The 24111-nt window shown below is 40.5% G+C and overlaps 1 protein-coding gene across 1 annotated transcript in view; it reads right to left on the reverse strand.

Moving 5' to 3' along the window:
- Positions 1-638: 638 nt before the first annotated feature.
- LOC106610597 (WD repeat-containing protein 43) overlaps positions 639-24111 on the reverse strand; it is a 57336-nt gene continuing 33863 nt past the window's right edge. The window contains exons 13-17 of the mRNA XM_014209993.3: positions 23056-23119; positions 22681-22794; positions 15672-15735; positions 3696-3754; positions 639-3487 (exon numbers count right to left, since the gene is read on the reverse strand). Coding sequence (XP_014065468.1) covers positions 3362-3487; positions 3696-3754; positions 15672-15735; positions 22681-22794; positions 23056-23119 — 427 coding nt within the window. The 3' untranslated portion in view covers positions 639-3361. The remainder of the gene's footprint in view (positions 3488-3695; positions 3755-15671; positions 15736-22680; positions 22795-23055; positions 23120-24111) is intronic.

Raw genomic sequence — 24111 nt, forward strand, 5'->3', positions numbered from 1 at the left:
ATTTGGGTTACCACCACATATATGATGAATGACACACTCGTTAGCAGTTGAAGCACATTCGGATTTGTTCTCTCCGCCCCCAGAGGTTTGCTCAGCTAAAATGGGAAGGTGTTCAGTGGACTAAGGCCTTTCAGGAATACATCAGGGTGCTCTTTAGAAAGCATCAATCTTCAGGTTTCTAGATGGTATAATATGGCGCCGTGGGAGTTGAATCCCCACTTGAGACTCCCAGGTCTAATAGCCAACGTGCTTTTCAGCCTTGTGGTATGAACACTCGAGAAATCGTAGCTAGGTTTCCAACCAACTGGCAGAGATTTCTATGCAAATATAAAAAAAAATCTGCATAAAGAAAATATGCACCTTTTACCACCAAACTGACTTGATGCAGATAAAAATCAGTGTGTGATGTAGTGCACACAAGTTTTCCATGTACTGAATACAAATCTGAAGTTCAATGTGTTTCCAACGACTCTTCAACTCTACCAATTAGTCAAAAACTTGCATTAAATAGCAAATGTGCCAACTCTAGTCTTGGCATGTACGCTCTAAAAAACAGCTCGCAGATACAGTGCGGGTAGGCTAGTCTACATGAGATTGATAAATAAGACAGTAGTCAAGCATCAATCATGACAACAGAATAAGACCCTCAATATTTATTGGAAAGGAGCATCAGATCAGTGCACACTTCCACCACTGTGAAATTCATAATTTATTTAATCTGTAGCCTAATAAACAGCATGGTTTCCCAAGTCATAGTGGGAGGACTACACACCATGTAATAACGTGACTCCAAGTTTACGCCGATATGGTTATCAATATCTGCACATAGGCATTTCCAAACACTTCTCGCATAATTACATTTTACTAACACAAAAAGATCCAACCAAGTCAGACAAATGATCTGTCAGCATTTATAAAATCGTACAAAAACACTTTACATTACAGCTGTCATGATTTTATAAAAAAAAAATAAAAAAAAATGTATACGGTATGGTTTTACTTGCATGGAAACATGGCTACTGACAGTAATGTCCTGCAGGCTCTATCTTGAATCTTTTGTCAGTTCTATTTTCTGTGCCTTTCATCAGATTATCCTACATTGTAATGTGTGAAGAGATTTAAACTTCCGCCTTTTAGTAGATTCAACAGTTGTCGTTTTCCTTCACCTGTCCTAATGGAGTATTATTAAATCTTGCTTTAGTCGTCTACAGAGCAGATAACTTAATGTTAGTCCTTATACCCATGTGCAACCCTGCTCATCTCAGCCCCAAATACTACCCCCGTCAGGTTGTTTCTATTGTACTACTAACCCTTGGTTGCATTTTTTTGAATAACCAACCTGTAAATAGGTCCCAAGAGCATAATTTATATCAATTACATTTTTAGTCTGCCCACAAAGTGCTGAACTACGTCAAGGAACATTCAGTCAGTTGTATTTTCCTCTCAAGAAAAAGTAAAGTAGCAAACAGCTGAGTACAAGAGAGTGATGTTCAATCAAAATTTGTTGACCGATGTATAAATGAACAGAGTGAACTGCAACCATTTTGAAAACCCATTAATTCACCTAATTGACCAAAGTTCATTATTTTCTCTGGTCGCCCCTCAAGCTATGATTTTAGGCAGTGGAATGATCTCCATGCCCTGAAAATCTCATTGCGCAAAAGGAGTGAAGGATAAACAGAAGAGGGTTGGCAGAAACAAAAAAAACAGGGTTCAATTGGAGACTTACCAGAAGACTTTAATTCAAGGATACTGGTGGGTAGCTGGGGACACCTACAACCACTGCAGCTTTCATACAGATTTACATTGCAAGGGGACATTATCTATTAGTCATGATTGCATCCAAAATGGCACTGTATATAGTTCACTAATTTCAACCAGAACACTACGGGCCAGAGCAAGTAGTGAGCTACAGTTGAAGTCAGAAGTTCACATCAACCTTGGCCAAATATATTTCAACTCGGTTTTTCACAATTCCTGACATTTAATCCTAGTAAAAATTCCCTGTCTTAGGTCAGTTAGGATCACCACTTTATTTTAAGAATGTGAAATGTCAGAATAATAGTAGAGAATGATTTATTTCAGCTTTTATGTCTTTCATCACATTCCCAGTGGGTCAGAAGTTTACATATACTCAATTAGTATTTGGTAGCCTTCCACAAAAAGATGAGTGAATTTTGGCCCATTCCTCCTGACAGAGCCAGGTTTGTAGGCCTCCTTGCTCGCACACGCCTTTTCAGTTCTGCCCACAAATTCTCTATAGGGTTGAGGTCAGGGCTTTGTGATGGCCACTCCAATACCTTGACTTTGCTGTCCATAAGCCATTTTGCCACAACTTTGGAAGTATGCTTGGGGTCATTGTCCATTTGGAAGACCCATTTGCGACCAAGCTTTAACTTCTGACTGATGTCTTGATGTTACTTCAATATAGCCACATCATTTTCCTTCCTCACGAAGCCATCTATTTTGTGAAGAGCGCCAGTCCATCCTGCAGCAAAGCACCCCCACAACATGATGTTGCCACCCGTGCATCACGGTTTGGATGGTTTTCCCTTTCCCCCCCCCAAACATAACGATGGTCATTATGGCCAAACAGTTCTATTTTTGTTTCATCAGACCTGAGGTCTTGGCTGATTTCTTTAGATTTTCCCATAGGCCTTGAAATACATCCACAGACACACCTGCAATTGACTCAAATTATGTCAGAAGCTTCTGACATAATTTTCTGGAATTTTCAAGTTGTTTAAAGGCACAGTCAACTTAGTGTATGTAAACTTCTGACCCACTGGAACTGTTAAACAGTGAATTAAATGAAATAATCAGTCTAAACAATTGTTGGAAAAAGGACTTGTGTCATGCACAAAGTAGATGTCCTAACAGACTTGCCAAAACTACAGTTTGTTGACAAGAAATTTGTGGAGTGGTTGATAAACGAGTTTTAATGACTCCAACCTAAGTGTATGTAAAATTTGGATGCATCCCATGCCAGGTAACAAGGCCACCATTTCTCTGGAACAAGCAGTGGGGCGGAGGGGGGGGGGTCACACTTGATTTACACCCAGAACCACAGACAAAGTGGAGAAATCAGGAGATTGGGACAGAAACATGGGGCTTGAATCTCCGGAAAAGATTCAAAATATGGGGCTTTCAGCTTGGTTGTGGGGATATAACGTTCCCACCTTTGTGGCTGTCCCGAGAAAAGACATGGCCTCGTTCAGCCGGTCACATGCCTGTCCATTTGTTTTTGTAAAACCATTTTGTTCTGATACAATAAAAACAAAGCATGAAAATATAATGAAAGTACATAATTCTCAGGTCCGTTTTTGTGTGTTCATTTTGAGATCATTTCCTTTGAAGAGCATCACTCTTCCTCGCTCTCGTTTCCCGGTTCCATGTCGGAATCACCGTTAGCTTTGGATTCCGTCCTCATGCCTTCCGTCTCTTCTTCTCTATCCTCATCTTCCATAGCCTCATCCTCCTCCCAGTTCTGCAGACAAAATTCCCAGGTCAACCCCACAACTTAGTAAAAGACTGCAGTTCACAAGGCAAACTAACAAACGTAATGATCTGTGAGAATGTGTTTGTTCAAGACCAAAAGCGTGCTTTACAACACCGTCGTATAAACTTGAGTAGGCGTTTCACAACCCACCTGCATTCCCTCCCACCCACAGCCCCTTTGTCGCAGTAACACTTACATCAGAATCTTCGTCTGGAAGACCTTCATCGCCTGAAGCCTTGTCTTCATCAGATGACGCTATAGAGTGGAGGGACAAGACAAACCAGTCAGTCACAAAGACACAGTTGAGACACTTTACAGAACCACTTGACAGCTTTATTACATCAGAGAGACATGAGTCATACCACAGAAAAAGGGGAGAGATGGCCAGAGAAATGGAACAGACCGAAGAGAAGTGAGGGGACTAAACTGTATAAAAGCCCCTTGAAGTGCACCAATTTCTCTTAACCTGTTAGGGCTAGGGGGCAGCATTTGCACGTCTGGATAAAAAAAATGTACCCGATTTAATCTGGTTACTAATCCTACCCAGTAACTAGAATATGCATATATACTTATTATATATGGATAGAAAACACCCTAAAGTTTCTAAAACTGTTTGAATGGTGTCTGTGAGTATAACAGAACTCATTTGGCAGGCAAAACCCTGAGACATTTTCTGACAGGAAGTGGATACCTGATGTGTTGTATTGACTTTAAACCTATCCCATTGAAAAACACAGGGGCTTAGGAATATTTTGGCACTTCCTATTGCTTCCACTAGATGTCACCAGCCTTTACAAAGTGTTTTGAGTCTTCTGGAGGGAGATCTGACCGAACAAGAGCCATGGAACGATGATGTCCCATTAGACACCTGGCGCGCGAGTTCATGTTGGGTACCCTCGTTCCAATACGTTATAAAAGAGTATGCATTCGTCCACCTTGAATATTATTCATGTTCTGGTTAAAAAAGGCCCTAATGATTTATGCTATACAACGTTTGACATGTTTGAACGAACAGAAATATATTTTTTCCCCTCGTTCATGACGAGAAGTCCGGCTGGCTTAGATCATGTGCGAACAAGACGGAGATTTTTGGACATAAATGATGAGCTTTTTTGAACAAAACTACATTCGTTATGGACCTGTGATACCTGGAAGTGACATCTGATGAAGAGAATCAAAGGTAATGGATTATTTACATAGTATTTTCGATTTTAGATCTCCCCAACATGACGTCTAGTCTGTATAGCAACGCGTATTTTTCTGGGCGCAGTGCTCAGATTATTGCAAAGTGTGATTTCCCAGTAAGGTTATTTTTAAATCTGGCAAGTTGATTGCGTTCAAGAGATGTAAATCTATAATTCTTTAAATGACAATATAATATTTTACCAATGTTTTCTAATTTTAATTATTTAATTTGTGACGCTGACTTGACTGCCGGTTATTGGAGGGAAACGATTTCCTCAACATCAATGCCATAGTAAAACGCTGTTTTTGGATATAAATATGAACTTGATAGAACTAGAAATGCATGCATTGTCTAACATAATGTCCTAGGAGTGTCATCTGATGGAGATTGTAAAAGGTTAGTGCATCATTTTAGCTGGTTTTATGGTTTTGGTGACCGTGTCTTTGACTTGACAAAACATTACACACAACTCTTGTAAATGTACTGTCCTAACATACTCTAAATTTATGCTTTCGCCGTAAAACCTTTTTGAAATCGTAAAACGTGGTTAGATTAAGGAGATGTTTATCTTTCAAATGGTGTAAAATAGTTGTATTTTTGAAAAATTTGAATTTTGACATTTATTTGGATTCAAATTTGCCGCTCTTGAAATGCACCTGCTGTTGATGGAGTGCACCACGGGTGGCACGCTAGCGTCCCACCTAGCCCATAGAGGTTAACCTGTTAGGGCTAGGGGGCAGTATTGACACGGCCGGATAAAAAAAAACTTGCCCGATTTAATCTGGTTACTACTCCTGCCCAGTAACTAGAATATGCATATAATTATTGGCTTTGGATAGAAAACACTCCAAAGTTTCTAAAACTGTTTGAATGGTGTCTGTGAGTATAACAGAACTCATATGGCAGGTCAAAATCTGAGAAGATTCTGTACAGGAAGTACCCTGTCTGACCATTTCTTCCCCTTCTTGATTATCTCTATCCATTACAAAGGATCTCTGCTATAACGTGACACTTCCTACGGCTCCAATGGGCTCTCAGAAGGCGGCAAAAAGCTGAATCGTGGCTTTGCAGGCTCTGGCTGAAACAAAGTAGCGCATTTGGGTAGTGGCTGGTTACAGTACTGTGAGACTCAGGCTCGTGCCCGCGTCGACCGAAAGCCTTGTTTTCTTTCCTCTGTTTACCTAAAAGGAGATTCCCAGTCGGAATATTATCGCTTTTTTACGAGAAAAATGGCATAAAAATGGATTTTAAACAGCGGTTGAAATGCTTCGAAGTACGGTAATGGAATATTTAGATTTTTGTCACGAATTGCGCCATGCTCGCGACCCTGATTTACCCTTTAGGATAGTGTCTGGAACGCACGAACAAAACGCCGCTATTTGGATATAACGATGGATTATTTTGGACCAAACCAACATTTGTTATTGAAGTAGAAGTCCTGGGAGTGCATTCTGACGAAGACAACAAAAGGTAATCAAACTTTTGTAATAGTAAATCTGATTTCGGTGAAGGCTAAACTTGCTGGGTGTCTAAATAGCTAGCCCGTGATGGCTGGGCTATCTACTGAGAATATTGCAAAATGTGCTTTCACCGAAAAGCTATTTTAAAATCGGACATATCGAGTGCATAGAGGAGTTCTGTATCTATAATTCTTAAAATAATTGTTATGCTTTTTGTGAACGTTTATCGTGAGTAATTTAGTAAATTGTTAGTAAATTCCCCGGAAGTTTGCGGGGGGTATGCTAGTTCTGAACGTCACATGCTAATGTAAAAAGCTGGTTTTTGATATAAATATGAACTTGATTGAACAAAACATGCATGTATTGTATAAGATAATGTTTTAGGGTTGTCATCTGATGAAGATCAAAGGTTAGTGCTGCATTTAGCTGTCTTCTGGGTTTTTGTGACATATGCTAGCTTGAGAAATGGGTGTCTGATTATTTCTGGCTGGGTACTCTGCTGACATAATCTAATGTTCTGCTTTCGTTGTAAAGCCTTTTTGAAATCGGACAGTGTGGTTAGATTAACGAGAGTCTTGTCTTTAAAATGCTGTAAAATAGTAATATGTTTGAGAAATTGAAGTAATAGTATTTCTAAGGTATTTGAAAATCGCGCCACGGGATTCAACTGGCTGTTGCGTAGGTGGGACGAATTCGTCCCGCCTAGCCCAGAGAGGTTAACACACTTGAGCTAAAAACTCAGTGGCTGTGACGGAAGATCTCGACTGGCTGCTTGGTGTGATTTGTCCCTAAAGCAAATAAACAGGTCCGCTAGAGCACATTTACACAGGTAAGTCACTAGGGATGTTAACGCAAAATTGGGATGTTAACCTCTCTAGGCTAGGCGGGACGAATTCGTCCCACCTACGTAACAGCCACTGCTATCCTGTGGCGCGATTTTCAAAATCTTAAAAATCCTATTACTTCAATTTCTTAAACATATGACTATTTTACAGCCATTTAAAGACAAGACTCTCGTTAATCTAACCACACTGTCCGATTTCAAAAAGGCTTTACAACGAAATCAAAACATTAGATTATGTCAGCAGAGTACCAAGCCAGAAATAATCAGACACCCATTTTTCAAGCCAGCATATAATGTCACCAAAACCCAGCTAAATGCAGCACTCACCTTTGACGATCTTCATCAGATGACAACCCTAGGACATTATGTTATACAATACATGCATGTTTTGTTCAATCAAGTTCATATTTATATCAAAAACCAGCTTTTCACATTAGCATGTGACGTTCAGAACTAGCATACCCCCCCGCAAACTTCCGGGGAATTCGCTAACATTTTACTAAATTACTCACGATAAACGTTCACAAAAAGCATAACAATTATTTTAAGAATTATAGATACAGACCTCCTCTACGCACTCGATATGTCCGATTTTAAAATAGCTTTTTGGTGAAAGCACATTTTGCAATATTCTAAGTACATAGCCCAGGCATCACGGGCTCGCTATTTAGACACCCGGCAAGTTTAGCACTCACCATAATCATATTTACTATTATAAAAGTTTCATTACCTTTTGTTGTCTTCGTCAGAATGCACACCCAGGACTGCTACTTCAATAACAAATGTTGGTTTGGTCCAAAATAATCCATCGTTATATCCGAATAGCGGCGTTTTGTTCGTGCGTTCAAGACACTATCCGAAATAGTAAAGAAGTGTCACGCGCATGGCGCAATTCGTGACAATAAAATTCTAAGTATTCCATTACCGTACTTCGAAGCATGTCAACCGCTGTTTAAAATCAATTTTTTTACGACATTTTTCTCGTAGAAAAGCGATAATATTCCGACAGGGAATCTCCTTTTCGGCAAACAGAGGAAAAAATCCCAAAGGCGGGGGCGGTCGGGGTCACGCGCATAAGCCAGTGTCTCTTGATCGGCCACTTGAGAAAGGCGATAATGTGTTTCAGCCTGGGGCTGGAATGACGACATTCTGTTTTTTCCCGGGCTCTGAGCGCCTATGGACGACGTGGGAAGTGTCACGTTAGAGCAGAGATCCTTAGTAAATGATAGAGATGGAAAAGAAGTTCAACAAATGGTCAGACAGGCCACTTCCTGTAAAGGAATCTCTCAGGTTTTGACCTGCCATTTGAGTTCTGTTATACTCACAGACACCATTCAAACAGTTTTAGAAAATTTAGGGTGTTTTCTATCCATATGTAATAAGTATATGCATATTCTAGTTACTGGGTAGGAGTGGTAACCAGATTAAATCGGGTATGTTTTTTATCCAGCCGTGTCAATACTGCCCCCTAGCCCTAACAGGTTAACATTTACAAAACGATCGCTAACCATTATTTTTATTTTTTTTTAATCCACAAAATCAAAGTGCTGGTCCCTACCATTAACAGGTCCTGATTATAAAAGGGATACAAAAATAATAAATACCAGTGTTTTCCATTAGCGCCGGCTCCGTCTGTGAGACACATTTTCAGCCGGCTACGGAAAAGTGGTCCATTTCCCTAATACCCTTGACTACTTTGCTTTCAAATGTCAGCATGTCGACAAAACATAAGACCAAAAACACAGAGAACATGGCCAACAAGAACGATTTTAACACCACCTCCGGAGTCGGAGGGCCAGGGACTAGCACTTTACGGCTTTGCCTGGTGGCGCTGAAATGAACATTCGAGGGCATCAAGCTACTACGCTCAGAGATAATTGAAATGAAAACAAGGGTAGTTGTTACAATTGAGACTCGAATACATACGGTTTCTGATACTTTAAAAGCAGATTTAACTATCCTACAAAATGAGACGGTCACAGCTATCACGTCACTCAAAACAGTTGCGCACCATGACGATTGCAGCACTGAAGACCTCCGCTACCAGTGTCTCCGACCTGACTACCTCAATGGAGGCTGACGTGAAACGCCTGGCTGCGGATCTGGGGGGGAAAAAAGGTACAGTCGAGCTGTGAGGTTAGAGGAATTTTCTCGCCGCAATAACCTGAGACTGGTATCGGTCCCAGAGTCGGCAGAAATGCATTGCGCCACGGATTTAGTCACTGGGCTGCTGAAGGATGTTCCCGCCATGTACTGATTGATCGTGCCCACCAGTCACTGCGCCCAAAGCCCCGGGACGGTGAGAGGCCCCCTGATATTTGAGTGCACTTTTTCCATGAGAAGATGGAGAATCTCAGACGAGGGAGCTGCCTCCCCACTTTAAAGGGCGGGACTGTGGATTTAACACCGCACTCTCAAAATGAGAAGAAAACATGTTCCATTTAGGCTTATACCTATTTTGGGGAGGTATTGTCTGGGGTGAGGGGAGGGAGGTTGAATTGTTCAGTTCTAATGCCATTGTCTTTTAAGTTGGTTTTTTCTATACCTTTTCCAAATACATTATTACTCTGAGACAAGTTAACCTGGGTTTTTGGGTATTCATTGCTTTTCCACTCTATGCTCTAATGACAGGATTGTATAACGGGAGTGCTCAGGGTGGCCGGAATAACACCAAGTACATTTCGTTAAACATCAAAGGGGCTAACAACCCTGTGAAACGTATGCGGGTGATGACACATTTAAAGGGTTTGAAGGCAAATGTAACATTCCTACAAGAGACTCACTTGAGGACTGGTGAGCACTTTTGGATTTGCAGGGACTGGGTTGGTAAACTGCTCAACTTACATAGTAAATCAAGAGGTGCTGCCATTTTGGTTGATAAATCTAAACGCTTTGTATCTTTTGAGGTAATTGCTGATTCTAAGGGACGATACATCATAGTAAATCGGTAAAGTATTTTCTACCCCTTGATTTGGCTAGTTTGAAACAGTCCTTTACTTTTTGGAAGTGTTGATGTCATTAAAATGTGTTGCCCAAAGTAAAATATTTATGTTTACCCATTTTAATTCCAAAATCTTTTTTAAAATTCACTGGATCAAACGTTCATGTATTTTATTTGGGATGGCAAGGTACCACAGATCGGTAGAAAACATTTACAGAAGTCTAAGGCATTGAGTGGTTTAGCGCTACCACATTTGACACAGTCGTGGCCAAAAGTTTTGAATGACACAAATGTTAAATTTTCAAAGTCTGCTGCCTCAGTTTGTATGACGGCAATTTGCATATACTCCAGAATGTTATGAAGACTGATCTTCAGATGAATTGGAATTAATTGACAGCATGCCAGGGCGGATTGCAGAGGTCTTGAAAAAAAAGGGTCAATACTGCAAATATTGACTCTTTGCATCAACTTCATGTAATTGTCAGGAAAAGCCTTTGACACTTATGGAATGCTTGTAATTATACTTCAGTATTCCATGGTAACATCTGCCAAAAATATCTAAAGACACTGAGGCAGCAGACTTTGTGAAAATGTATATTTGTGTCACTCAAACTTTGGACCCTATGGATGACAAATCAGAGGAAGATTTTCAAAAAGTAAGCGAATATTTAAATAGCTATTTGTGAATATATGAGACCTGTGCCGGTGGCAAAATATTTTGATGTTGGGCGCCGTCCTCAAAACAATCGGACAGTGCAGTTAGATTAACAAGAATTTAAGCTTTTAACTTCTCTTGGGATCTGGGGGCAGTATTGAGTAGCTTGGATGAATAAGGTGTCCAGAGTAAACTGCCTGCTACTCAGTCCCAGAAGATATGCATTTTATTAATAGATTTGGATAGAAAACACTGAAGTTTCTGAAACGGTTTGAATGATGTCTATGAGTATAACAGAACTCATATGGCAGGCAAAAACCTGAGAAACAATCCAACCAGTTAGTGTGGAAATTTGAGGTTTGTAGTTTTTCAAGTGATTGCATATCCAATATACAATGTTTGTGGGGTCATTTTGCACTTCCTAAGGCTTCCACTAGATGTCAGTCTTTAGAATGTTGTTTCATGCTTCTACTGTGAATGGGGAGAGAATAAGAGCGGTTTGACCCAGGTGTCTGGAAAAATGCCATGAGCTCAGTCACACGCGCAGCAGTGAGAGCGAGCTGAGTTCCTTTTCATTTCGAAAGACAAAAGGAATCGTCTTTGGAATATTATTGAAGATTTATGATAAAAACATCCTAAAGATTGATTCTATACATCGTTTGACATGTTACTGTAATGCAACCGACTGTGAATGCGCCTTCTGCATTTGGAATAGTGAACTGAACACACGAACAAGGAGGTATTTGGACATAAATATGGACTTTATCGAGAAAAAAAAAAACCATTTATTGTGGAACTGGGATTCCTGGGAGTGCATTCCGATGAAGATCATCAAAAGGTAAGTGAATATTTATAATGCTATTTCTGACTTTTGTTGACTCCACAACATGGCAGGTATCTGTATGGCTTGTTTTGGTGGCTGAGCGCTGTACTCAGATTATCGCATGGTGTGCTTTTGCCGTAAAGCTTTTTTGAAATCTGACACAGCGGTTGCATTAAGGACAAGTGTATCTTTAATTCTATGTAAAACACTTGTATCTTATATCAACATTTATGATGAGTATTTCTGTAAATTGATGTAGCTCCCTGCAAAATCACTGGATGTTTTAGAGGCAAACATTACTGAAAATAACGCTCCAATGTAAACAGATTTTTGGATATATGAACTTTATCGAACATGAAGTCCTATGAGTAACATCTGATGAAGATCAAAGGTTAGTGATTCATTCTCCATTTCTGCTTTTTGTGACTCCTCTCTTTGGCTGGAAAATGGCTGTATGTTTTTTTGTGACTAGGCGCTGACCTAACAATCATATGGTATGCTTTCGCCGTAAAGCCTTTTTGAAATCAGACACTGTGGCTGGATTAACAAGACGTTAAGCTTTAAAATGGTGTATAATACTTGTATGTTTGAGGAATTTTAATTATGAGATTTGTTTTGAATTTGGCACTCTGCAATTTCACTGGCTGTTGTCGAGGTGGGACACTAGCGTCCTACATATCCCAGAGGTTAACAGATATAAGACACTTGTACCATGTACCTAAATGTTTAATATCCATCATTTTTATGATTATTTATTTGAATTGCACGCCCTCCAGTTTCACCGGAAGTTGTCCCGCTAGCGGGAAGCCTAGCCTTGTGGTCAATCCTCAACATGCGGGTTGACAAACAAAAACCCACAAACTCCAAGCATTTATTATGCAAGAGTGGGCTGCCATCTGTCAGGATGTGGCCCAGAAGTTAATTGACAGCACACCAGGGCGGATTGCAGAGGTCTTGAACAAGAAAGGTCAACACTGCAAATATTGACTCTCTGCATTAACTTCATGTAATTGTCAATAAAAGCATTTCACACTTATGAAACACTTCTAAATTATACTTCAGTATTCCATAGTAACATCTGACAAAATATCTAAAGACGCTGAAGCAGCAAACTTTGTGGAAATTAATGTGTGTCATTCTCAACTTTTGGCCACGACTGTACTATTGGGCTGCAAATTTCAGAGCCCTTTTGTATTGGCTACAGACTGACCCTACTCACCACTCTGTGTCCAGACGGAGACTTAATCATGTACACCTGCTGCACTTGGTTGTGCACCTTTCTGCCAGTGTCCCAAGGCAAAAAGTGTTAACCCAATTGCAAAGCAGTCTCTTAAAATTTGGAATCAATTAGAACATTCTATTCCCTCCATCTTTAAAATGGGGCTTTTGGCACCTGGCACTCACTAGCCCTCTATCTTTCTCAATTATTCTTTGATACATTTGCCTTTTTTGCTTATCTACAGGAAAAGTTCAACCTCCCTCAATCCCACTGCTTCCGGAATATGTTAGATGTAACATGAATGACTTGAAGAACTCTGTTGCCTTTAAAGTCGCGATCGGAAAATTATTTGAGGAGGAACTTGGGGATGACACATGGGAATTTGTGTGCATTCTTCCTCTTACAGCACTAGACTGCCTCAATTCAACGTGGTTCACCGGTCCAGGGCCAAACTGAAGAATTTTCTCAGATTTTGATCCTACTTGTGTTCGATGTAAAATGGAACCAGACACACTTTAATATATTTTGTGACAAACTTTGATAGGTACAAGTCAAAAGTTGACACCTACTCATTCAAGGATTTTTATTTTGACTATTTTCTACATTGTAGAATAATAGTGAAGACCTCAAAACTATTAAACACATGGAATCATGTAGTAACCAAAAAAAAAATTCCATAGTAGCCACCCTTTGCCTTGACAGCTTTTCACACTCTCAAACAGCTTCAAGAGGTAGTAACCTGGAATGCCTTGCTACTAACAGGTGTGCCTTGTTAAAAGTGAATGTGGAATTTCTATCCTTCTTAAAGCATTTGAGCCAATCAGTTGTGTTGTGACAAGGTAGGGGTGGTATAGAGAAGATGGTATTTTGCCTAATAGGGCTAAGTCTTTATAATGGCAAGAACAGCTCAAATAAGCAAAGTGAAACGACAGTCCATTATTACTTTAAAACAAGGTCAGTTAATGCGGAACATTAAGTACTTTGAAAGTTTCTTCAAGTGCAGTCGCAAAAAAACCAAGCACAATGATGAAAATGGCTCTCATGAGGACCGCCACAGGAAAGGAAGACCCAGAGTTAACTCTTAGCTTATCCTCTGCAGCAGAGTTAACAGCCACAGAAATTGCAGCCCAAATAAATGCTTCAGAGTTCAAGTAACAGACACATCTCAACATCAACTGTTCAGAGGAGACTGCGTGAATCTGGTCTTCATGATTGAATTGCTACAAAGAAACAACTACTAAAGGACACCAATAATAAGAAGACTTGCTTGGGCCAAGAAACACGAGCAATGGATATTAGACCGGTGGAAATGTGTCCTTGGTCTGATGAGTCCAAATGAGATTTTTGGTTCCAACCGCTGTGTCTTTGTGAGACGCAGAGTAGGTGAATGGATGATCTCCGCATGTGTGGTTCCCACCGTGAAGCTGGTGTGATTGTGCTTTGCTGGTGACACGGTCTGTGATTTACTTAAAATTCAAGGCACACTTAACCTCTGGGCTAGGTGGGACGTGACCGTCCCACACTATTCAATATTCTCTGACCTTTGCTGATCTTCGTCAGAATGCACTCCGAGGACTCCTACTTCCACAAGAAATGTTTGTTTTGTTCAAAATACTCCATATTTATGTCCAAATACCCCCGTTTTGTTCGTGCATTCAGATCACTATCCAAAGGCATAACGTGCGAGCGCAGTACCAGAGACAAAGTCAAAATGTTCCATTACCGGTCGTAGAAACATGTCAAACGTTGTTTACAATCAATCCTTAGGGTATTTTTAACATAAAACGTCGATAATATTCCAACCGGACAATACTGTATTCATTCCAGGAGAAAAAGAAGGAACTTCTTTTAAACAGTTTTAGAATCTTCAGTGTATTCTATCCAAATTTACTAATAATATGCAAATATTTGACTCTGGGCCCAAGTATTAGGCAGTTTACTGTGGGAACGCTTTTCATCCGAAATCGACTCTGACTTGTGTAGCTACCTCTGTGTAGCCAGCCTACTTTTCACCAGTAAAACGCAAGATTAACTTCAAGCAAAACATTAGGAATTGTATATAATCCAGTTTCTATGCATAAACATTAAATATGATGGCCATGCATTTTTTATTTATTTAAAAAAATATATTTTTTACAAAAACAAACTTGCTTTTTCATTGTAAGCTCATTTACTTGTGGCTGCCAACTAAATAGCATTGCACTTCTGTTGTCATTTGATGAAAATGAAGCCATTTTTTGCCGATTGTGTTGCGCTAATGCATTTTCTGTGAAGAAAAACTAAAGTCGCATGTCCCAGATCACTATATTGGAGAAAAGAAAAAAAACTTGACTTTCAATATAAAACACACCCCATGCCAAACAGCTGGACTCAGCTGCTCCCGCTCCCCTCCCCCATTGTTCTATTTACAAACACGTGACTGGCTCAACTGTTCTGGGGAACTACGGTAAGCTTCATAATGTAAAATAATGTGCGCCTAACGTTCCGCCTAACGTTCCGCTCAAGTTGACTGCAGGTATTTACTTACGTTGACACAAACATTGAAAAACGGTCAGCAATAGTTCCAAAGGTATTGAAAGATCGTCCCGTGGCTATTTCCAAATATACAGAATACCACCCAGGCCTACAATTCATAAACCATATATAGAACATGTATTATTCACAAACATAAAAACCTGCTAAATAGCTTCCAAACATTAAAACATTGATATTTTGGCCATATTTCCCAGCCCTAATAGGAAATAGCTACCGGCCCTAATTATTTAATCAAACGCCAATTTCTTATGCAGTTTTATACAGTGCCGTAATGAGTGTAAGTGTGTACCATCGATGTTCGCTGGCTGCCCAGCAAAAGCGGTAGTTGTGATTTGGCATGCCATTCAGGGTATGCAAATCCTACCCCCCCCCCCCCCCCCCCCCCCCCATTGCTCTCCTGCTTATCTTTTTTCAAATCATTGTTAACCAAGCAAAATATATAAAAAGAGGATACAGAGAGTGATAAAAGTATAAAGAGAAAAAAAGAAAAGTGAACAGTGAGCCCTTACCGTCCTCGTAGACAAGCTTGGCCTTATGGTCCACGTCTGTGACACCACTGTCACCCGTCACCACCTGGTGAAAGAGAAAAACGCTTTAGGAGGCAGCAGTTGCCACAGGTGGGGGAAAAGCTGAATGGACAATTTCATTTGTCTAATGAAGGCATTGTCATGTTGAGCACAGGGCTGCAGATAGTCATGGGAAACACTGGCCTTTGCAACAATGCAGCAGCACACAGAAATGGACTTGGTTTGGAACCTCTAACCCTGGCAGTTGACTGGTCATTTCACGGGAACACTCGCAATGGCTGCCTGGTATTGTGATGCAATCTTTTTCAAGACGATATAGAAAGTTCATTCAAATGTTGTTAACTGATGTGGCAATGCAATGCCTTTTTTGTTTTGTCAGTTAAGCTGAATAAATACACAGCATAATTTAAACACAGTGCATTTGGAAAGTAATCAAACCACTTGACTTGATCCACATTTTGTTACATTAGACTTATTTTAAAATTAAAAAGTGTATTCCCCTCAATCTACACACAATAACCCATAATGTCTAGCCTCACATCTTCTTAGGTACAAGCTTGTCACACCTGCTTCTCCCATTCTTCTCTGCAGATCCACTCAAAATCTGTCAGGTTGGATGGGGAGCATAGCTCCACAACTATTTTCAGGTCTCCAGAGATGTTCGTCCGGGCCTCTCAAGGACATTGACACTTGTCCCGAAACCAAACCTGCATTGTCTTTGCTGTGTGCTTAGGGTCATTGTCCTGTTTTAAGGTGAACCATCGCCCCAGTCTGAGGTCCTGAGCAGGTTTTCATCAAAGAACCCTCTGTACTTTGCTCCGTTAATCTAGTCTCCCAGTCCCTGCCGCTGAAAAGCGTCACTGTAGGGATGGTGCCAGGTTTCTTACAGACATGACACTTGGCATGCAGACCATTGAGTTCAATCTTGGTTTCATCAGACCAGAGAATCTTGTTTCTCATGATCAGAGTCCTTTAGGAAAACTCCAAGCGGGCTGTAATGTGCTTTACTTCTGGGAACCACACCATAACGGCCTGATTGGTGGAGCGCTGCAGAGATGGTTGTCTTCTGGAAGGTTCTCCCATCCCCACAGAGAAGCTCTGTCAGCGTGACCATCAGGTTCTTGGTCACCTCCCTGGACCAAGGCCCTTCTCCCGATTGCGCAGTTTGGCCGGGCGGTCAGCTCTAGGAAGAGTCTTGGTGGTTCCAAACTGTTTCCATTTAAGAATGATGTAGGCCACTGTGTTCTTGGGAACCTTCAAAACTGCGTTTTGATACCCTTTCCCAGATCTGTGGCTCGACAAAATCCTGTCTCGGAGCTCTATGGACAATTGCTTCGATCTCATGGCATAGTTTTTGCTCTGACATGCACTGTTTATATTTTTATACATTTGCAAAAATGTCTCAACCTGTTTTCACTTTGTTTCCTAAATCCAAACACAACAACCCATAATGACAAATGTTATCAATTTTAGGATAAGGCTATAACGTAACTAAGATGTGGAAAAAGTGAAGGGGTATGAATACTTACGGAATGCATTGTATTTTACTTCCTGCTCTTATGGGTACACTCGCAATAGCCACCAGCCTACACATTATGCCATCATTGGCTTGAATAGGGACACCTGTTCTATTCATTCTATGGCAGCACATGCAGTCAGGTGCTGCAGTGCCTGTCCAATAAACTAGAAGAATCATTAAATATCCTCTAAAAAGATGTATGAGAGAACCAGGGTTTGGTAGGGACAAAGGGCACATCAAACACAGGAAAGGCTCTCATTTCACTGTTCCTGTACTATCAATGACCTGGCCACCAAAACGGCCACAGTGTAGAAGTGACCTCACTGTCTTATCCATCTTAAAACCTCTTACCTTTTTGGGATAGGGGGCAGCATTCGGAATTTTGGATGAAAAACGTGCCCAAAAGTAAACTGCCTGCTACTCAGGCCCAGAAGCTAGGATATGCACATAATTGGTAGATTTGGATAGAAAACTCAAAAGTTTCCAAAACTGTTCAAATAATGTCTGTGTATAACAGAACTGAAATGGCAGGCGAAAACCTGAGGAAAATCCATCCAGGAAGTGCTATCATTTTGAAATGGGTGTTCTTCCATTGAAAGCCTATCCACCATTTAAAGGGATAGGACCCAGATTCCGTTCCCTATGGCTTCCACTAGCTATGAACAGTCTTTAGACATTGTTTCAGGCCTTGATTCTGAAAAATTAGGGAGAATGAGCCGTTTCAATGAGGCCAGTGGAAATTCCCCAACCCGTTTGGTGCGCAATTCCGAGAGCGCGCCTTTCGTTGTTATTCTTTTATATTGACGACGCTATTGTCCGGTTGAAATATTATTCATTATTTAGGCTAAAAACAACCTGAGGATGGATTATAAACATCGTTTGACATGTTTCTACGAACTTTACGGATACTACTTGGAATTTGTCTGCCCGTTGGGACCGCATTTGAGCCATTGAATTACTGAACAAAACGCGGCAACAAAATGGAGGTTTTTTGATATACAAGAGGGACTTTATCGAACAAAATGAACATTTATTGTGTAACCATACAAAGATCAACGGTAAGTGATTGATTTTATTACTATTTCTGTCTTTCGTGACTAATCTACTTGGCTGCTAACTGTTTGTAATGTTTTGTGTGCTGAGCGCTGTCCTCAGATAATCGCATGGTTTGCTTTCGCCGTAAAGCCTTTTTGAAATCTCACACCGCGGCTGGATTAACAACAACTTAAGCTTTATTTTGATGTATTGAACTTGTGACTTCATGAAAGTCAAATTTAATTTGAATTTGGCGCTCTGCAATTTCACCGGATGTTGTCGAGGTGAGACGCTGCGTCCCACTGACGTTTCCCGAACCTCTCCAAGTATCCTAGCCAGTTCCACTTATTTGAGCTATTGTAGTGCTAACATCTTATTCAACTAGACAACCCATCATCAAATCCTTGACTAGTAGACTAGAGCTGTTGCAATACTCGTACTAACCGCACTATTTGTAAAGTAAAATGAGTACCTAGAGTATGCTTACTGGTATGGATATAGTTAGTATGCCAAAAGTTCCCAGATGTCATATGAAAACAAGCTGTGGACACTGTGTGCTTTTGGAGCCCATAATACAATTCTTCAGAAAATGGGCATGGCTTCAAAATTAAGATTTTTTTTTTAAATGGAGGAAAATATGCAGCTGAAGTCCAACGAGAGTGGTTACAAATTCATTGCTTTAATTAATGACAAATGTTAAAAAAATGTTTAGCATTGTAATAAAGTAATGACTTTTCAATTAACCTCTATGGGCTAGGTGGGACGCTAGCGTGCCACCCGTGGTGCACTCCATCAACAGCAGGTGCATTTCAAGAGCGGCAAATTTGAATCCAAATAAATGTCAAAATTCAAATTTTTCAAACATACAACTATTTTACACCCTTTGAAAGATAAACATCTCCTTAACCTGTTAGGGCTAGGGGGCAGCATTGACACGGCTGGATAAAAAACATACCCGATTTAATCTGGTTACCACTCCTACTCAGTAACTAGAATATGCATATACTTATTACATATGGATAGAAAACACCCTAAATTTTCTAAAACTGTTTGAATGGTGTCTGTGAGTATAACAGAACTCAAATGGCAGGTCAAAACCTGAGAGATTCCTTTACAGGAAGTGGCCTGTCTGACCATTTCTGGAACTTCTTTGCCATCTCTATCATTTACTAAGGATCTCTGCTCTAACGTGACACTTCCCACGTCGTCCATAGGCTCTCATAGCCCGGGAAAAAAGAGAATGTCGTCATTCCAGCCCCAGGCTGAAACACATTATCGCCTTTCTCAAGTGGCCCATCAAGAGACACTAGCTTATGCGCGTGACCCCGACCGCCCCCGCCTTTGGGATTTTTTCCTCTGTTTGCCGAAAAGGAGATTCCCTGTCGGAATTTTATCGCTTTTCTACGAGAAAAATGACGTAAAAATTGATTTTAAACAGCGGTTGACATGCTTCGACGTACGGCAATTGAATACTTTGAATTTTATTGGCAGGAATTGCGCCAAGCGCGCGACACTTCTTTACTATTTCGGATAGTGTCTGGAACGCACGAACAAAACGCCGCTATTCGGATATAACGATGGATTATTTTGGACCAAACCAACATTTGTTATTGAAGTAGACGTCCTGGGTGTGCATTCTGACGAAGACAACAAAAGGTAATGACATTTTTATAATAGTAAATATGATTATGGTGAGTGCTAAACTTGCCGGGTGTCTAAATAGCGAGCCCGTGATGCCTGGGTTATGTACTTAGAATATTGCAAAATGTGCTTTCACCAAAAAGCTATTTTAAAATCGGACATATCGAGTGCATAGAGGAGGTCTGTATCTATAATTCTTAAAATAATTGTTATGCTTTTTGTGAACGTTTATCGTGAGTAATTTAGTAAAATGTTAGCGAATTCCCCGTAAGTTTGCGGGGGGTATGCTAGTTCTGAACGTCACATGCTAATGTAAAAAGCTGGTTTTTGATATAAATATGAACTTGATTGAACAAAACATGCATGTATTGTATAACATAATGTCCTAGGGTTGTCATCTGATGAAGATCATCAAAGGTGAGTGCTGCATTTAGCTGTCTTCTGGGTTTTGGTGACATTATATGCTGGCTTGAAAAATGGGTGTCTGATTATTTCTGGCTTGGTACTCTGCTGACATAATCTAATGTTTTGCTTTCGTTGTAAAGCCTTTTTGAAATCGGACAGTGTGGTTAGATTAACGAGAGTCTTATCTTTAAATGGCTGTAAAATAGTCATATGTTTGAGAAATTGAAGTAATAGGATTTTGAAGATTTTGAAAATCGCGCCACAGGATAGCAGTGGCTGTTACGTAGGTGGGACGAATTCGTCCCGCCTAGCCTAGAGAGGTTAATCTAACCACGTTTTACGATTTCAAAAAGGTTTTACGGCGAATGCATAAATTTAGAGTATGTTAGGACAGTACATTTACAAGAGTTGTGTGTAATGTTTTGTCAATTCAAAGACAGGTTCACCAAAACCATAAAACCAGCTAAAATGATGCACTAACCTTTTACAATCTCCATCAGATGACACTCCTAGGACATTATGTTAGACAATGCATGCATTTTTAGTTCTATCAAGTTCATATTTGTATCCAAAAACAGCGTTTTACTATGGCATTGATGTTGAGGAAATCGTTTCCCTCCAATAACCGGCAGTCAAGTCAGCGTCACAAATTAAATAATTAAAATTAGAAAACATTGGTAAAATATTATATTGTCATTTAAAGAATTATAGATTTACATCTCTTGAACGCAATCAACTTGCCAGATTTAAAAATAACCTTACTGGGAAATCACACTTTGCAATAATCTGAGCACTGCGCCCAGAAAAATACGCGTTGCGATACAGACTAGACGTCATGTTGGGGAGATCTAAAATCGAAAATACTATGTATATAATCCATTACCTTTGATTCTCTTCATCAGATGTCACTTCCAGGTATCACAGGTCCATAACGAATGTAGTTTTGTTCAAAAAAGCTCATCATTTATGTCCAAAAATCTCCGTATTGTTAGCACATGATCTAAGCCAGCCGGACTTCTCGTCATGAACGAGGGGAAAAAATATATTTCCGTTCGTTCAAACATGTCAAACGTTGTATAGCATAAATCATTAGGGCCTTTTTTAACCAGAACATGAATAATATTCAAGGTGGACGAATGCATACTCTTTTATAACGTATTGGAACGAGGGTACCCAACATGAACTCGCGCGCCAGGTGTCTAATGGGACATCATCGTTCCATGGCTCTTGTTCGGTCAGATCTCCCTCCAGAAGACTCAAAACACTTTGTAAAGGCTGGTGACATCTAGTGGAAGCAATAGGAAGTGCCAAAATATTCCTCAGCCCCTGTGTTTTTCAATGGGATAGGTTTAAAGTCAATACAACACATCAGGTATCCACTTCCTGTCAGAAAATGTCTCAGGGTTTTGCCTGCCAAATGAGTTCTGTTATACTCACAGACACCATTCAAACAGTTTTAGAAACTTTAGAGTGTTTTCTATCCATATATAATAAGTATATGCATATTCTAGTTACTGGGTAGGATTAGTAACCAGATTAAATCGGGTAAAAAAAAATTATCCAGACGTGCAAATGCTGCCCCCTAGCCCTAACAGGTTAAGTTACACGTTATGTTGGCTGACAAATTGTTAGCTACTCTAGTCTCATGAACCGCATAGCCCATCATTACAGCAACTGCATGTAAACTGACAAAAAAAGTCCCTTTTTCAGGAACCTGTCTTTCAATGATAATTCTTAAACCAAATAACTTCACAGATCTTCATTGTAAAGGGTTTAAACACCGTTTCCCATGCTTGTTCAATGAACCATAAACAATTAATAAACATGCACCTGTGGAACGGTCGTTAAGACACTAACAGCTTACAGACGGTAGGCAATTAAGGTCACAGTTATGAAAACTTAGTAGAAATGCCTCTAGTGCCCTGACTCTGAAAAACACCAAAAGAAAGATGCCCAGGGTCCCTGCGTATCTGTGTGAACGTGCCTTATGCATGCTGCAAGAAGGCATGAGGACTGAAGATGTGGCCAGGGCAATAAATTGCAATGTCCGTACTGTGAGACGCCTAAGACAGCGCTACAGGGAGACAGGACGGACAGGTGATCGTCCTCGCAGTGGCAGACCACGTAACACCTGCACAGAATCGGTACATCCGAACATCACACCTGTGGGACAGGTACAGGATGGCAACAACTGCCCGAGTTACACCAGGAATGCACAATCCCTCCTTCGGTGCACAAACTGTGATCAATACGTTGAGAGAGGCTGGACTGAGGGCTTGTTGGTTCGGGAAAGAAAGCTTAAGTTTCTCTGGACCTGGTTCACCGTTTAGAGTTTTTGGGAGTAGCACTTGAATTAACTGTGGAGTAAAAACAACTAGTGCCATGACATACCTGTGTCATGAGCAGATAGAGCTTGCCATGCAGCTTGGTCAGTTTGTGGAACATTTTGACTCTGCTCTCAATCACGTGGTACAACACTCCCAGCTGAGACACCAGGTCTGGCAACTGGTACGGGGATAGAACAAAAGCATAGATCATTATTAAAAAAAATAAAATCACTCCTCGTTTGAGGAAGTATAGACATTGGTCCTGGGTCAATAATCTGACTGTGTAAGTGTGTACAACTGTAGAACAAAAACAAAACAACTCTCCAAAAGTTTGTGAGCTAATGAGCTGAACAGTATTTCCGTTATACATTCCCCAGAACTAACCATGTTTTGGGTTTGAAGTTAGCAGCTAGCTGAAGACACCGAAAAAGAGACTCACCGAGGACAGGTAGGAGGTGTGCTGCATGAGAACAGCCTTGAGCCATCGCACCATCAGCACTGCCCTGTAGTACAAATGGGAAAAGGAGAAACTAGTTTAGTTGTGGTGCAGTTAGGTTCCCTTCAGGCAACAATATCAGGGTGAAGGGTTTAGGACCGATGCCTTCTGGATTTAACTAAACACAACCCAAAAGGAATATGGATGCTTTGGTATGGGTATTACAGACAAAAACCTGATTTGCAGGTAGCCTCGTGGTTAACCTCTCTAGGGTAGGGGGCAGTATTTGCATGGCCGGATAAAAAACGTACCCGATTTAATCTGGTTATTACTACTGCCCAGAAACTAGAATATGCATATAATTGTTTGATTTGGATAGAAAACACCCTAAAGTTTCTAGAACTGTTTGAATGGTGTCTGAGTATAACAGAACTCATATGGCAGGCAAAAACCTGAGAAGATTCCTTACAGGAAGTGCCCTCTGACCATTTCTTGGCCTTCTACACACTCTATTGAAAACTGAGGATCTCTGCTGTAACGTGACACTTCCTACGGCTCCCATAGGGCGCCAAAACGTTGAATGATGCCTTTGCAGGCCATGGCTGAAAAACAGTAGCGCATTTGGATAGTGGTCGATCTGAGAACAATGAGACGGGGGCGCGCATGCACGTGAAGAGTCCATTTTAGATTTTGAGTCTTTGAACGGAAAGGACGTTTCCCGGTCGGAATATTATCGCTTTTTTACAAGAAAAATGGCATAAAAATGGATTTTAAACAGCGGTTGACATGCTTCGAAGTACGGTAATGGAATATTTAGAATTTTTTTGTCACGAATTGCGCCATGCTCGTCACCCTTATTTACCCTTTCGGATAGTGTCTTGAACGCACAAACAAAACGCCGCTGTTTGGATATAACGATGGATTATTTTGAACCAAACCAACATTTGTTATTGAAGTAGAAGTCCTGGGAGTGCATTCTGACGAAGACAGCAAAGGTAATAACATTTTTCTTATAGTAAATCTGACTTTGGTGAGTGCTAAACTTGCTGGGTGTCTAAA

This window comes from Salmo salar, chromosome 09 (assembly GCF_965601325.2).
Source record: "Salmo salar chromosome 09, fSalSal1, whole genome shotgun sequence".
In the NCBI taxonomy this organism is placed as follows: Eukaryota; Metazoa; Chordata; class Actinopteri; order Salmoniformes; family Salmonidae; genus Salmo; species Salmo salar.